The sequence below is a fragment of the Prionailurus viverrinus genome, chromosome A1 (assembly GCF_022837055.1).
Source record: "Prionailurus viverrinus isolate Anna chromosome A1, UM_Priviv_1.0, whole genome shotgun sequence".
Taxonomy (NCBI): domain Eukaryota; kingdom Metazoa; phylum Chordata; class Mammalia; order Carnivora; family Felidae; genus Prionailurus; species Prionailurus viverrinus.
This window is the reverse complement of record NC_062561.1, coordinates 98,402,995-98,417,437: the sequence shown is the minus strand read 5'-3', so window position 1 is coordinate 98,417,437 and position 14,443 is coordinate 98,402,995. Positions and strand designations below refer to the sequence as shown.

General features: G+C 39.8%; 1 protein-coding gene across 3 annotated transcripts in view; it reads right to left on the bottom strand.

Annotated features, from left to right (window-relative positions):
- Positions 1-14,443, bottom strand: part of HSD17B4 (hydroxysteroid 17-beta dehydrogenase 4) — an 84,961-nt gene that overhangs the window by 35,476 nt on the left and 35,042 nt on the right. For 2 of the 3 annotated variants that reach the window (XM_047861588.1, XM_047861604.1), the window contains exons 12-16: positions 12,684-12,787; positions 10,967-11,203; positions 7,896-7,947; positions 5,402-5,473; positions 1,986-2,089 (exon numbers count right to left, since the gene is read on the bottom strand). In XM_047861588.1, the coding sequence (XP_047717544.1) occupies positions 1,986-2,089; positions 5,402-5,473; positions 7,896-7,947; positions 10,967-11,203; positions 12,684-12,787 (569 nt within the window). The remainder of the gene's footprint in view (positions 1-1,985; positions 2,090-5,401; positions 5,474-7,895; positions 7,948-10,966; positions 11,204-12,683; positions 12,788-14,443) is intronic. The other variant, XM_047861594.1, reaches the window with a different exon arrangement.

The window sequence follows — 14,443 nt, the reverse complement described above, 5'->3', positions numbered from 1 at the left end:
TACAAAGTCCTCTCAAAGGCAGTTTCTATTGCCTGTTTTGTTCTGGTTTTATTTTCCTGTCTATGGGTCATGTGCTCCTGTTTCTTGCATGTCTTGTAATTTTTTGTTGATGACTAGACATTTTAGATAACCTATTACACAACTCAGGATATTGACCTCCTTTCCCTGTGACAGGCTTGTGGTTATTGTTAATTTATTTATTTGTGTGGTGCCTTGGCTAGATTATTTCAGCTAAGTCTATTTCCCCAATAGTGAGCAACTTCTGGTGTGGCTCCTCAGAGGTATAGCCATGGGCAAGAACACAGTCAGTTACCCAGGGATAACAGTGGGTTTATTCACCAGGGTTCTCTGTGACTCTCTCTCCCTGACCTCTCTGCTCAAGTGTCTGCCTCATTTGGTATCATACCCAACCGTTAGGCTCCACTAATCGCCAGATGATTGCTCTATTACTTTCAATAATGCCCTGGGGCATAAATCACTCTACAGTCTGATCTAATTAAAGTCAGGCCAGTTTTTGTCATGATCCCATGAGGGCTCTTCTTAGCTCTCTCTTTCCATGGTTCTCTCTAGAAAACTTCTAGTTGGGCTGGTTGTTAGCTTATTGTTCTCATGGAGCTACAAGGTTCCTCTTGGTTGTTAATCTAAAGTAACTTAATATCTGTGGGCACCCTTACCTTTGAACTTTCAACTACTCTATTCCTTGGGATGAGCTTCAGAGATCTCTATTATTACAGGCTGCCTCAGTGCCTGGGTGAAACCTCTCCTCCACTGCCGTAGAAGTAGGGGCAAGGATAGTGGCCCACTCATCTCCAAGTGACATCCTCACTCTACAAGAAGTTGTGCTGGGCAGGGGTAATAGCTTCTGGCCTCCTCAGCTTTCCTCACCCTGTGGGCAAGTGGGGGCAAGAGGGATTGGGTCCTTCAGTCTTCTCATACTACCATGTGTGGAGCAGAGTTTCCACTCTACATGTGGAGGCCGGGTAGAGAACGAGAATGCTGTAACTCTTAGCCACTTCTACCTGGAACAGAGCTTCAACAACACAAGCTGGGGGCTGTGGGAGGCATAAGAAAATCTGGTGACCTGCTCTTGCTGGGAGGATAGCCTGCTCTGGGAGCAGGGACAAGGGATCCTGTGCTTGGGCTACACATGCCGAGAGTGGAACTGCCATTATGCTGAGCCCAGCGATGAGGGGAAAAAGGAGAAAGCCGTGGCTCAAATGCCACAGATTCTCAATGGTCTTACCAAGATAAAGACTTCCTTGAATAAATATTTCCTAATTTGCTATATGCCCTGAGGACAATCTCCAGATACTTTAAATGGTTTTCTTTTTGTTTTAACTTTCACCCATTATGATGTTATAGCTGACTCAATGGGGAGAGGGTCCAGGGGACTCCTCACACCATCATTCCAGAAGCAGTTTCTCAATACTGCTTTAAGCGTACTTCCATTTATCCAGAATGTTTACAACATTATAATCTCGTTACCTCAAATAAATCGGAAGTAAAGGCCAGGTTAAATGAAAAGTAATGTCCAAGTTATAAAATATTTTTAGAAAAAAAAATGTTTTTAGGTAGAATTTGAGAACTAAAGAGTAACTAGAATCGTCTTACACAAGACAAGTGCTTAAGTCATTTAATGAATAAAGATTTTATTTTATACAAGGATGACTCGCATGTGTTAGGTTTTCCTAAAGACTTCTGGGTGATGCAAAGTCTGTAGAAGAAAGTAAAAACGTTCCCATAATTATCTCAGGTACATTACACTTATGTCAGCCAGACTCCTCTACAAATATGTGTTATATATTAAAATATGCAAACATACGTAGCTCTTTCAATTAATTCAAAGATACTCTGATTCAAAGAAGTGTGAATTACTGAGGATCTACTCTGTTAAATCACACCTATGGTAATATGATAAGTTCAAAATATACATACAGATACTTACATACCCATATATTTTGCTTATAAAGCTTATAATAGCCTACCTTGACTTTGTCTGACGTCCGTTTTCCACCAATGCCTCCACAGCCAACGAGGAAGAGAGAGAACTGATTGTAACATATAAGTTCCTTCTCAAAATAAGAATAGACTGAAAAGCAAATGAAAGAAAAAATAAAGGAAGTTATTATTGAAAGACATAACCAGTTAACCAAGACATGATTAGCAATTCCTTTAAAAGTTTCAAAAACAAAAAGTAGTCACTAGAAGGTCTGATAACTTAAAGATGCCCAAGTTTCGTTTATAAAGCATCTTTCAATTTCTTCACTACCAGTCTCTAGAAGGCAGAGTGAAGAGGACCTTCATATACCCTCTCTTGACTGTGAAACAGCAGTTTCTCTCTCCTCTTCTTCAATCTCCCCAACTGCCTATCCTATCTTAACTCTCTCCATCTCAAACATTTCACAAAATCCCACTATACAGTGCAGGTATCCAACACTCTCAAACATTCCAACATTCTGCCAAAGGACTCAAAAAGAGCCTGGAGGGGTTCCTGGGTGGCTCAGACGCCCCTCCCCTGCTCGAACTCTCTGTCTCAAACAAACACACACAAACAAAAAACAAAAAAAAAGAGGGGCGCCTGGGTGGCTCAGCTGGTTAAGCATCCGACTCTTGATTTCCACTAAGGTCACGATCTCACAGTTCCTGAGTGCAAGCCCCACAATCAGGCTCTGTGCTGACAGTGCGGAACCTGCTTGTAATTCGCCCTCTCCCTCTCTCTCTGCCCCTCCCCTGCTCTCACTTTCTTTCTCTTTCTCTATCTCTCTTTCTCTCAAAATAAATAAATAAATCTAAAATTTAAAAAAAAATACTTGAAAAAAAAAGAACCTGAAATACAAAAGAAGAAGTGAAGATCAAGGTATAAGCTTCAGGAGGACAGAATCATGGGTCTTGCTCACCATTATATTCCTAGCAATCAGAATGGTACCTGGGACAGAAAAAGCACCTAACCAATATTTATTAAATTAATGAGTAATGAGGGGCGCCTGGGTGGCTCAGTCGGTTGAGCAACTGACTTCGGCTCAGGTCTTGATCTCACAGTTCGTGAGTTTGGGTCCCGCGTCGGGCTCTGTGCTGACAGCTCGGAGCCTGGAGCCTGCTTCGGATTCTGTTGTCTCCCTCTCTCTCTGCCCCTCCCTCACACACACTCTGTCTCTCTCTGCCTCTCAAAAGTAAAGAAAACTAATTAAAAAAAAATTTTTTTTAATTAATGAGTAATGAATAAATGATACGAGTCAGTGAATGAGTAAGCAAATAATGAATGAATGTAGGACAGCTGTCCCTCTTTCTACTAACTTCCTAGTGAGGGTGTGAGAACTCTATCTCCAGCTCTAGAAAATTAGAAATATGACTTTGAACTGCACACAAAAGAAAAAAATCTAATTATAACAAAAAATAAGGAAGGTCATGGCAATTTGTATTAAAATAAGATTTTTAACTGTATTACACAGGAAATTGGATATCTGATTTCATTTGCACTTTGCGTACAAATTCTAATACATTATTACCCAATATCAAGCTGTAGTTAACTAAATGGAGTGGGTCAAGAGAAAATAGTAAAAATGAAAGTTAAGGTTACTGCAGAAACTTTGTTCTGAGGTATGTCACATGTCTGGTAGCTCAGGGAGAAGAGTAAAAGAAAACTGGGAGAGGGGTGCCTGGGTAGCTCAGTTGGTTAAGCGCCTGACTCTAAATTTTGGCTTGGGTCATGATCTCGCAGTTTGTGGGATTGAGCCCCATGTCAGGCTCTGCACTGACAACGTGGATCCTGCTTGGGATTCTCTCTCTCTCTCTCTCTCTCTCTCTCTCTCTCTCTCTCTCTCTGCCCTTCCCACAACTCTGATACTCTCTCTCTCTCTCTCTCTCTCGCTCTCTCAAAATAAACTTTAAAAATAATAATAAAAAAAAGAAAAAAGAAAACTAGGATAGTTGCAGCCAAATGTTGGCCAACTTCTGGAATGACAAACACAAAAATCTAAAACATGGGGCATCTGGGTGGCTCAATCAGTTGAGTGTCCAATTTCAGCTTAGGTCATGAGATCATGACCCCATGGTTCATGGGTTTGAATCCTTTGTCGGGCTCTGTGCTGACAACTCAGAGCCTGGAGCCTGTTTCAGATTCTGTCTCCCTCTCTCTCTGCCCTGACCCCACTTGTGCTCTCTCTGTCTCTAAAATAAATAAACATTAAAAAAAATTTTTTTAAATAAAAAAATAAAAATCTAAAACAGAAAGGGGAGAAGGAAGAAGAGGAAGACAAGAATGACAGAAAGAGGAAAAAAACAGACATACTATGAAATACTATGAGCTGACAGAAATAATGTAGTAGGAGAATATTTAAGAGCATCAAAAATGTTCTCAACATATTATGTAGTAAAAACAAGGCAAGTTCCTACACAGCATATACAGTATGACCTTCCGTGTATTTAGGACAAAGATGATGAAGCCTATATTCCAACTATCAGACAATATCATATTTCCCACTCTAATTTATTTCCAAAATTTTTGACAACAAAGATCTATTTCTTCTTTTTTTTTAATTTTTTTAAGTTTATTTATTTATTTTGAGAGAGAGAGAGAGAGAGAGAGAGAGTGTGAGAGAGAGAGTATGAGCAGGGGAGGGGCAGAGGGAGAGGCAAAGAGAGAACCAAGCAGACTCTGTTGTCAGCACAGAGCCTAATGTGGTGCTCGATCTCACAAACCATGAGATCATGACCTGAGCTGAAATCAAGAGTCAAACAGATGCTTAACCAACTGAGCACCCAGGTGCCTCAATATCTATTTCTTCTTAAACTTCAGAATAAATAAATTTTAAGCAATGTATCTTGAGCTGATGTTTAATTACTAGTATGTCAACCTTTACTAAACTACTATAACCTTTTTTTTCCCACTGCAAATAAAATATGGCTGTGGTGTTTAAACCACATTTGAGTTCAAGAGGCTTGAATGCACAACATTAGGAACTTAACCACCATTCATGAAAATGATTGAGAGCCAAATACGTCCCAAAGAGTTCCAAAGAGCGAACAAAGACAAGAGTATCTACAATACTAATTATCCAGTGATGGTTGTCGATGTGTTCCTTCCTGCCAAGTCCAAACTCCAGTCCGCCACTACATTCTCTGTACCAGCCACAGTTTGCACCTCTGTGCTCTGGTCATGTGGTCTCAAATCCCCTGAAATGCCCCACTCTTCCCACCGCTACCCTAACCTGCTCCTTTGCCTCATCCTCGCTTATTTCCTGAGAGCTTATAAAATTTTTAGAACGCTGATCGTTATCTTGGTTTCTCGAAAACTGGAAGATGAATGTGAACGTACCGATCAGTTTCTATGGTGAAGCACCACATGACACACACGAGGCCTGTCAATCTAACAATATTATTGTAAGAATTAAAAGTGACTTACCATCCATAAGAATTACTAAACCAGATCCTTTATCTAGGACATCGGCAATAACAGCTTCACATTTTAAGTTTCCTGAAATGAACGGTGAAATCAATCAATCATCTGTTTTTAAAAAGACCGTAAGATCATTATATTAAGATATGAGAGAATTTAACAAAATCTCCACTGTAAGTTCAGCAAAACTAAAAGCTATGCTTTGATATAGTTTTCAAGGTACTGTTAAATCATTCAACATTAAAAGGAAAGAGAATACCTCAGTCACTACATTTGAAACATCAAGTAGAAACACAATAAAGATCAAACTTCTAATACCCAGAAAATCTGGAGACCAGCATAGCCTGAACTAGACCATGGTCTAGTTCACAATGGACACAAAGGGCTGCTATTAGGTTTCTTGTCCTCCATCTAATGCTTCTTTTTTTTATCCCCAGGAGGAGTCACACGGCCTCTGACAGTACCAATGAAGCTGACAAATCCAGTGAGAGAGACAGAGACGCTGACATCAGTCTCCTGATGCTTGTGGTCCTGAGTCTCATCACCTGCTGGGTTTCACAGGAAGATTATAAATAGTAGCCGTACCTTAGCTTTCTGTAGTTTAAAGAGATTCCAAACCACAAGTATCTCGAATTTTGAATATTCATATTAGAGAGGCATTAGAGAGGTAGCTTTAATGGGGCGCCTGGGTGGCACAGTCGGTTGAGCGTCCGACTTCAGCCAGGTCACGATCTCGCGGTCCGTGAGTTCGAGCCCCGCGTCGGGCTCTGGGCTGATGGCTCAGAGCCTGGAGCCTGTTTCTGATTCTGTGTCTCCCTCTCTCTCTGCCCCTCCCCCATTCATGCTCTGTCTCTCTCTGTCCCAAAAATAAATAAACGTTGAAAAAAAAAAATTTTTTTTTAAAAAATTAAAAATAAAAGTACTTAAAGAAAATGCGCAGAAGCTACTGAAGAAAAATAATTCATGAGAAACGTAACTTGACGCTAAGGAGGTACACGAAGTTAAGAAAAATATTTGCCACACCTTCCTATTCATATCACTTTCCAGGTATAATCATTTTGGAGTATATGCCTGTGTCTCTCTCTTGATATTTAAAATCCCTAAAGGCAAAAATCTACCTTACACATTCGTACTTTCCTTGTAACAATGGTTCCCAAGGGAGCCCACGGTCGAGTGACTGGCACATGCCAGACAGAGGGAGCCTCCTGGCCTCTGCCCTGGCCACCAGTGCCACCGCCACATGCCCGCACACGATGCACGCGTGCACACAAAACCTCCACGGTGGGGATCCAGACACTATTTCATTTAAAATAACAGGTAACTTAACGTAGTAACAGGCTGTTTCAGTAGGTAGCCAGGTTAGAAAATGTATCTAAAACTGAAAACTCTGCCTTGTCCATGGCAGGTAAGCAGCGGATGTCTGATGAAGGCAGTCACCACACATCACCTCAGATAAAAACGGTTGTGTGAAAACTTCTGCTATAACACTGAAATAAGGCTATTCAAATTGAAACAGTGAGAATCTCATACATTTTTTTGGTAAAATAAAAAGCTTTGGAAAAACATGAAAGGAGGATTCTAGCTTCTTGCTGACCTGCATGTTACATAAGGCGAAATGATAAATAAGCCCTTTTTTTGGTATTTTACCACCTTATGTGGTCAGTATTTAATTAGACAATATGCTGACATTAGAGCACTGAAACAAATCTATCAAACTATAGTCAAAGAATAAGAAAAGCAGCTTTACTGAACGAGTAGGATACTCCTGAGAAGAAAATTCATTATTAAGGCAGACCTGATTTTACTTACTCTAAAAGAAAACAGGAATAGTTAATTACAACAAATCCTCTATCTTTTAATGCGCTTGCCTTTATGAAAATTGCTACCAACATAAATACCTGAGAAAAGAATCAAAAACCATTATTCATAGGAATCATAGCTGCCTATATACAATTACTAAGTTTAGAACACATGTATACAACAGAGATGCTTTTTCAGTTGCTAATGACACCTGTATCATTAGAAATACACTGTTAGTATTTCGAGATAATTTAATAAACAAGACTATTCAAGGACAAAGCTTAAGGTCACCAAAATAGGTCCTGCTTCACATCAATCTATTCTAATCCATATCCACGCCTTGCGATATGACTTATTTAAAGTCACTCTAGGGACGCCTGGGTGGCTCAGTCGGTTAAGCGTCCGACTTCGGCTCAGGTCACGATCTCGCAGTCCATGAGTTCAAGCCCCGCGTCGGGCTCTGTGCCGACTGCTCAGAGCCTGGAGCCTGTTTCAGATTCAGTGTCTCCCTCTCTCTCTGCCCCTCCCCTGTTCATGCTCTGTCTCTCTCTGTCTCAAAAATAAATAAACATTAAAAAAAATAAAAAATAAAAAAAAATAAAGTCACTCTGTGCCAGTTTAACACAATGACACAGTTTGGAAGGTTAGTCAGGAAATAAAATCAGGGTACAATTAAGGAATCCATGTATCAGGAACTCACCTGATCTGGGAAGTGGTTTATACAACTCCAAGTACTGCTCCCCATGGAGAACCTATGTTAGGGTAAACAAAATTTTATTGGCCGACTTTCCTGTTCCACAAGCTCTGCTATGAATATGGCTAATCACAAGTGATATTTCACTGGCCGCTTGCTCACATCAGTACTCCCCCCAAATTATCTGTCTCAGTTTGGCTTCTACTTCTTAATCATAATCATAATCAATCATATTCAGAAATAATCAGCCTCCCAATCTAAAGACTGTTAGATCTTTTGGAGCAGAAAAGGTATCTGTGTGTTCTTTCTTGACATTCATAAATCCTTACTGACTGGTAATTATGGATTACTTACTGATGCAAACACTAAACTAGGCTATATTTCCAGGGCTTATCACTGTGCCTGGAACATAAAGGGTAATTAATATATATCTGTTGAATAAAAATGGATAAATTGGAGGTGCCTAGGTGGTTCAGTCAGTTGAGCATCCCAACTCTTGATTTTGGCTCAGACCATGATCCCAGGGTCATAGGATGGAGCCCTGCATTGGGCTCTGTGCTGAGCATGGAACCTTCTTAAGATTTAAGATTCTCTCTCTCTCTCTCTCCACCCCTCTCCCTCACTCACACACGTTCTCTCTCTAAAATTAAAAAAAAAAAAATTGGGGGTTCCTGGGTGACTCAGTTGGTTAAGCCTCCGACTTCAGCTCAGGTCATGATCTCACGATTTGTGGGTTCAGGCCCCGTGTCGGGCTCTGTGCTGACAGCTCAGAGCCTGGAGTCTGGTTCAGATTCTGTGTCTTCCCCTCTCTCTGCCCCTCCTCCCCTGCTCTTGCTATGTCTCTCTCTCTCAAAAATAAATAAAATATTTAAAAATAAAATTAAAATAAAATAAAATAAAAGTTTTAAATGAATTTCAAATCACATGTACCAAATACAAACAACTCAACTAAAACACAGGAGAGTATTACAACCATGTTCAAAGTAATTACAACCATGTTCAAAGCACTATCATTGTCCGTATTTCCTTAGTGTGATATCTTACAAATTATCTATAGATACAAAAATAGACATAGATGCATCTTATAAATTAACTATCAGTAGATACTAAGGACACTGTGTAACACTTAACCTCAATGTATGGAAGCAAAAATACACCAATATATGTAGGAAAATAATAAGACAGAAAAAACAAACTCTGACCCATATACTCAAATGACCACACCCCACTGCCATGGGACACCTTTAATTCTGTCTTCCTCCGAACCCAGAAGGAGAAAAAATGAGACAAATGGAGGATGGCCCACCATATCAAATGGCCTGGACACTCAAGGTGGGAAGACAGGGATTTCAATTCAAGAGGGCTATTATTTCTGGCCACAGATTCTGAACACCATTCATGATTTTTCCAACTCCTCCTGACTCTGAAGGAGTACAAGTGCAGAATTCTGAAACATTTGCTTTAACTGTTTGCATTTCAATTATTCAAACAGAACTGTATGCAGCAAATACCATGGGGCAGGGACTAAAACAACAAACTGCCTGGTCCATATCTCTTGCCTCCCTCCCAACTCATCAGATACTCAAATAAAATAAGTTCTCACAGATTCAGAGCAGCAATGGGCGAATTGCTCCTCCAGTAAATGGGTCCTCCAATCACCAAAGCCAGAGAAATTGACTCACAGCTCTAGAATTCAACAGCTATCCCTGGACTCATGACCTGAACCTTGACTCCAAGAAATGAAACATGCCCCACCTCAAAAGCTTTCTCACAGTTGTTCACACCTTCCTTCTTGAAACGACTTGTCCATTTTGCTTCTCAGATACCACATTCTCCCGCTATTCCTCAGAGCTCATACCTTGCCAGCCATTCCTTCTCGGTCTCCCTTGCTGATTCTTCCTCATGTCTTCAACCTTTCAACACTTGTAGCGTCCGGTCCCTGAGCTCAGGCTCTTCTCTACCTACGCTCACACGTTACGCTACGTGATTTCATCTAGTCTTGGGTCTTCAAATATCACTTCAAGTCTAAGAACCCCAGCGACACCGCTACCCCCCAAACTCACGACTCACATATTCAACCGCCCGTTTTACATCTCTACTGGATTGTATAAGAGAATCTCAGGTTTGTCCAAAACCAACCCCTGACCATCCCCACCTTAAGGTAACTGTATACATCTATCTTGTTATATATATGTTCTATATAACTACTATACATACTAAATATATTGTATATAGTTAATTATAAATCATGTATAGAGACATATATGCATATATTTCATCCCAGTTACAAAAAACTTCATCTTTGACTCCTCTTTCCTTCGACTCACATCCAGCCTTTTGTTTAAATTACTATAAGAGACTCTTAACTCGTTTGCCTGCTTCGGCTTGGCCCCCATATAATCTATTCTCCACACAGTAGCAAAAATGAGCCTGTGAGTGAACACAGCCAGATCATATCACTCCTCAGTTCAAAGCACTACAGACTGTCTCCCATGTTAGTTAATCAGAGCATAAGCTAAAATTCTTGTAATGACTACAAGGCCCTCTTCTCCTACCACCACCCACCCCACCCCACCCACCCCGCCCCGGTTCATCCTGTAACAGACTGGCCCCCTTGCTGCTCCAAAAACAAGCCAAGTATGCATCTGCCTCAGGGCCTTTTACACTTGTTCTCTCTGGCTCAAATACTCTTCCCAGATCATTACCTGGCTTGCTCCCTCACCACTATCATCAAGCAAGAGTTATCACATCCATCTTATAGATAAGGAAACCAAAGCTTCGGAAAGTTCTGTACCCTTGGTCAAACAGCAAGCAAATGGCAGAGAGAGGATTGAGAACATTATGTCAGGGTCGTAGGACTGGACCTAATTGCAGTTTTCTTCTTTCTGCTTGTCCTTTCAACTAAGTCTCTTCTCTTATATGCTCAGAAAGGAAAATCAAAGATATGCTAAATCTTTATTCCTGAACCAACCATGTCAAACTATTTTAATACATGTGCCCGCAAACAATGTGACATTTATCAATCATATTTGAAGAAACCAAAGAAAAGCAAAATAAAGGCTTCTTATTACTCTTACCTTTTCCAAGCTGACCGGAAGCTCAGGAACCTCTCCTAACCCTCCACCTACTAAAGGTTTCTGAGCTACGATAACTCCAAATGTAGGCAAACAGGAGAAGTCAGAGCTTCCTTCGTATATAAATTTCATATCTTTTGGCTCCTTCACCGATGCTCCCACGCCAAGGGCATACATAATAGTTTCCAGCTCCGTGTAAGCAGAAGAAAATGGAGGGAATTTATAGCCAATGGCTCCAGCCTATGAGAAAGGTATACGAGAGTGTTTTTTCAATGATATTTTTGTCAAATCCTTAACGTTTTAACTTTTTCAAAACTATTAACTGCTTACGTACCTGGTTTTTGCTTTTGAAGACAGGTGAATAGAATGTCATGTTGGTGAATTTCATGGAGTGTCATAACTGTTTCATTAGATTTTATTTTAATAGAAACCAATTAGAAAGTGTGTGGGAAAGGACTTCATTTACAGATAAGAACTTTTTTTATAATTTGCTTCTTACTAACAGTATGTCTCATTTTCAAATTTCCTATCTCTGATGATGAGACGCCCTATTAATTCAGCAACTATTACAAACTAAAAAATACAAAATAATAATAATAATAATAATGAATAGGTCATAAATAGTGATAGTGAATCGCCCTACAGGAGCTACTTATAAAATTAAATGTAAAAAGAGCAAAATGCTGCTTAATGCTTGTAAATTAGATGGCCTCAGAATGGTTTTAGTTAAAATGAGATTTTACCTTAAGTTCCTGGCTGGGAATGTCCCTCATCAAACTGGATATTGTATTTTTGTACTTAGTGATGATATGTCTTGCTAATGTGTGAAGTTGATACTGGGCTAAAAAGCAATGATGTCCAATTGTCAATCACTTTTATTCCAAAACAGGAGTCCACAAACAAGGGCTGAGAGCTAAGAATGGTTTTTACATTCTTAAAGAGTGGTTTAAAAAAAAGAAAAACAGGAAGAACATGTGACCAGGAAGGGTAGGTGATCCACAAAGCCTAAAACATCTACTATCTGGCCCTTTCCCGGAAAAGTTTGCCAACCCCTATTCTAGGATAAAGTCATATTTATAACCCAATCATATTCTCAAGGTTAAAATTAGATTGTTAACATTATCACTCTATCTGCCCTGAGTCACAAAACACCAAAACCAAATGCATCAAATGATTTATTTCTATTTATGCACTACATTTTTTTGTTTAAAGGCGACAATAAATCAGCAAACTTCACATGAGCTATAACCACTATTCCATCAGAATTTCTACACAGTCGGAGGTCCTTTATTTGCAGCGATGTTGAAATAGTTCCAAAATACAATCTATCAATGCTTTCACTAAAAAAAAATGACTCAAAAGAGGCACTTAAATAGATATCCTTTTCTAAAAAGTTAGAAAAAACAGTAACTACAGTAGAATTATCAACAATACTACCAAAAAAAAAAAAAAAGACACTTGTGTAATTATACTGAAGAAAAGAAAGTAAAAGTTACATAAGGCTACATCTTAGCCTCATGTTCATTCAAATTCTATAAATATTTAGTACATATTTTAAGAAAAGTCTTGTCACTTATCTTTCCTATCTAACAATGGACTAATAGCTTGGAAAATAACATTTTTGTATGAGAGAAAAGAGAAAAAGGAAAAAAAAAAAAAAGAAAGAAAAGAGAGGATCTCAAGAAAAGGCACAGCTTTTAGGCTTTTCTCCCCAACTTACAAATCCTGATGGTGCTGTCGATGCTGCGTGACTCACATGATTTGTCGAAACTCCTCCATCTGAATCGATTTTACTTATAACTCCAATTATACTGCCAACTGATTCTAAACAGTAATAACAACAAGGATGCTTCTGTTACAAGACATGACTAAGAAAAGTGACAACGTGCTCGATTATCACTCCTCTAACAGTGAGTAAGCCTGCCACAGGACCTTCACAGGCACTCATGAACTGAATATATGAGGTAAAACTATTAAAGGAAGAAGCTGTGAAAGACTCCGAAATAGACCAAAGATCACTGGGTGTTGTCAATGGAAAACAAGCCATTGTCCAACATACTCTTCCTGGGTTTTGATTCCAAAGAGGCACTGAGCTTTGCAATGTCTTTGATCAATTTTACAGCTCTGTAAAATGGGACCCTTGTCCAGAGACATGCAATTTTTGGTGAAGGAAAAACAAATTTCCCTTTCTCGCCATCATCACCCCTCCTCCAGGATGGAACAATGCCAAGATTATCCTCCGAACCCCCCCCCCCCCCCGCCCCACGTCTCAAGTGATAGCTCTGAAGTCGGTACTAAAAATTCGCCCAGAGGGGCGCCTGGGTGGCGCAGTCGGTTAAGCGTCCGACTTCAGCCAGGTCACGATCTCGCGGTCCGTGAGTTCGAGCCCCGCGTCGGGCTCTGGGCTGATGGCTCAGAGCCTGGAGCCTGTTTCCGATTCTGTGTCTCCCTCTCTCTCTGCCCCTCCCCCGTTCATGCTCTGTCTCTCTCTGTCCCAAAAATAAATAAACGTTGAAAAAAAAAATTTAAAAAAAAAAATAAAAAAAATAAAAATAAAAATTCGCCCAGAGAAAACCATCATTACGAACAGAGACTTCAGACAGGGTTCAGAAGCTACTGTTCTGGGGTCTAAAAGGTTAATAAAGGAGACTCATGGGGCTGCCACATATGCCAGAAGATTCCAGGGACTCCAAGACCTAACAAACCTGACAGGTACAGGCCTCTTTCTAACCTTGGACACAATCTATAAGCAAACCACAAACTGGTGTGACCAGGGATATCAGCCAGCTTCTTGCTTCTGAATCCTCCCCTCACCGCCCCACTAAGAATGCTGCCAGAAGGAGGCTTTTAACTGAAACTTACCTTGCTACGGGCTGAAAGGACACACAGAGACACGGGCAACCTGAGTTAATGTGGCTCAAACACTGAGAAAGCTTGGGCCAGTTACGGCACTTTTCTGGGATTTAGTTCCATTATCTGTAAGCCATGATCAGTTCTACAGAAAAATGTGACATGTTTCTTCTAACTCTACTTCTAACACTCAGAGGTATATTTTCATTTAGAATTACGTAATTCATTTAGCTTTTTCTTTAGAATACTTTTAAGGCAATACAGTGGAACTTGGACATCAGAGGAAAGTTTTTAATGTACTTCTTTCTTTTTCCTTTCATTCATTTTCAATGATGGGTGACTCATTCACAGGCTAAATTCATCACAAACAGAAAAATACGGAATACAGGAAATGCTACCATTAATGACATTACAATCGTGCTATCATCTGGTTGAGAAAGAGCATAATGAAAATTTCAATGAGGGTACCAGCAGGCAGGAAAGTGTCATTAAGGAGGAAAAAAAAACAAGAATAGTCATTTTTTGAGATATATTCCCCTACCAAACACTGAATATAAAATTACTAAGAGGGAAAAAAAAAAAAAAAAAAAAAAAGATCTGTCTACAAAATAACCCTGAATCATTATCTTT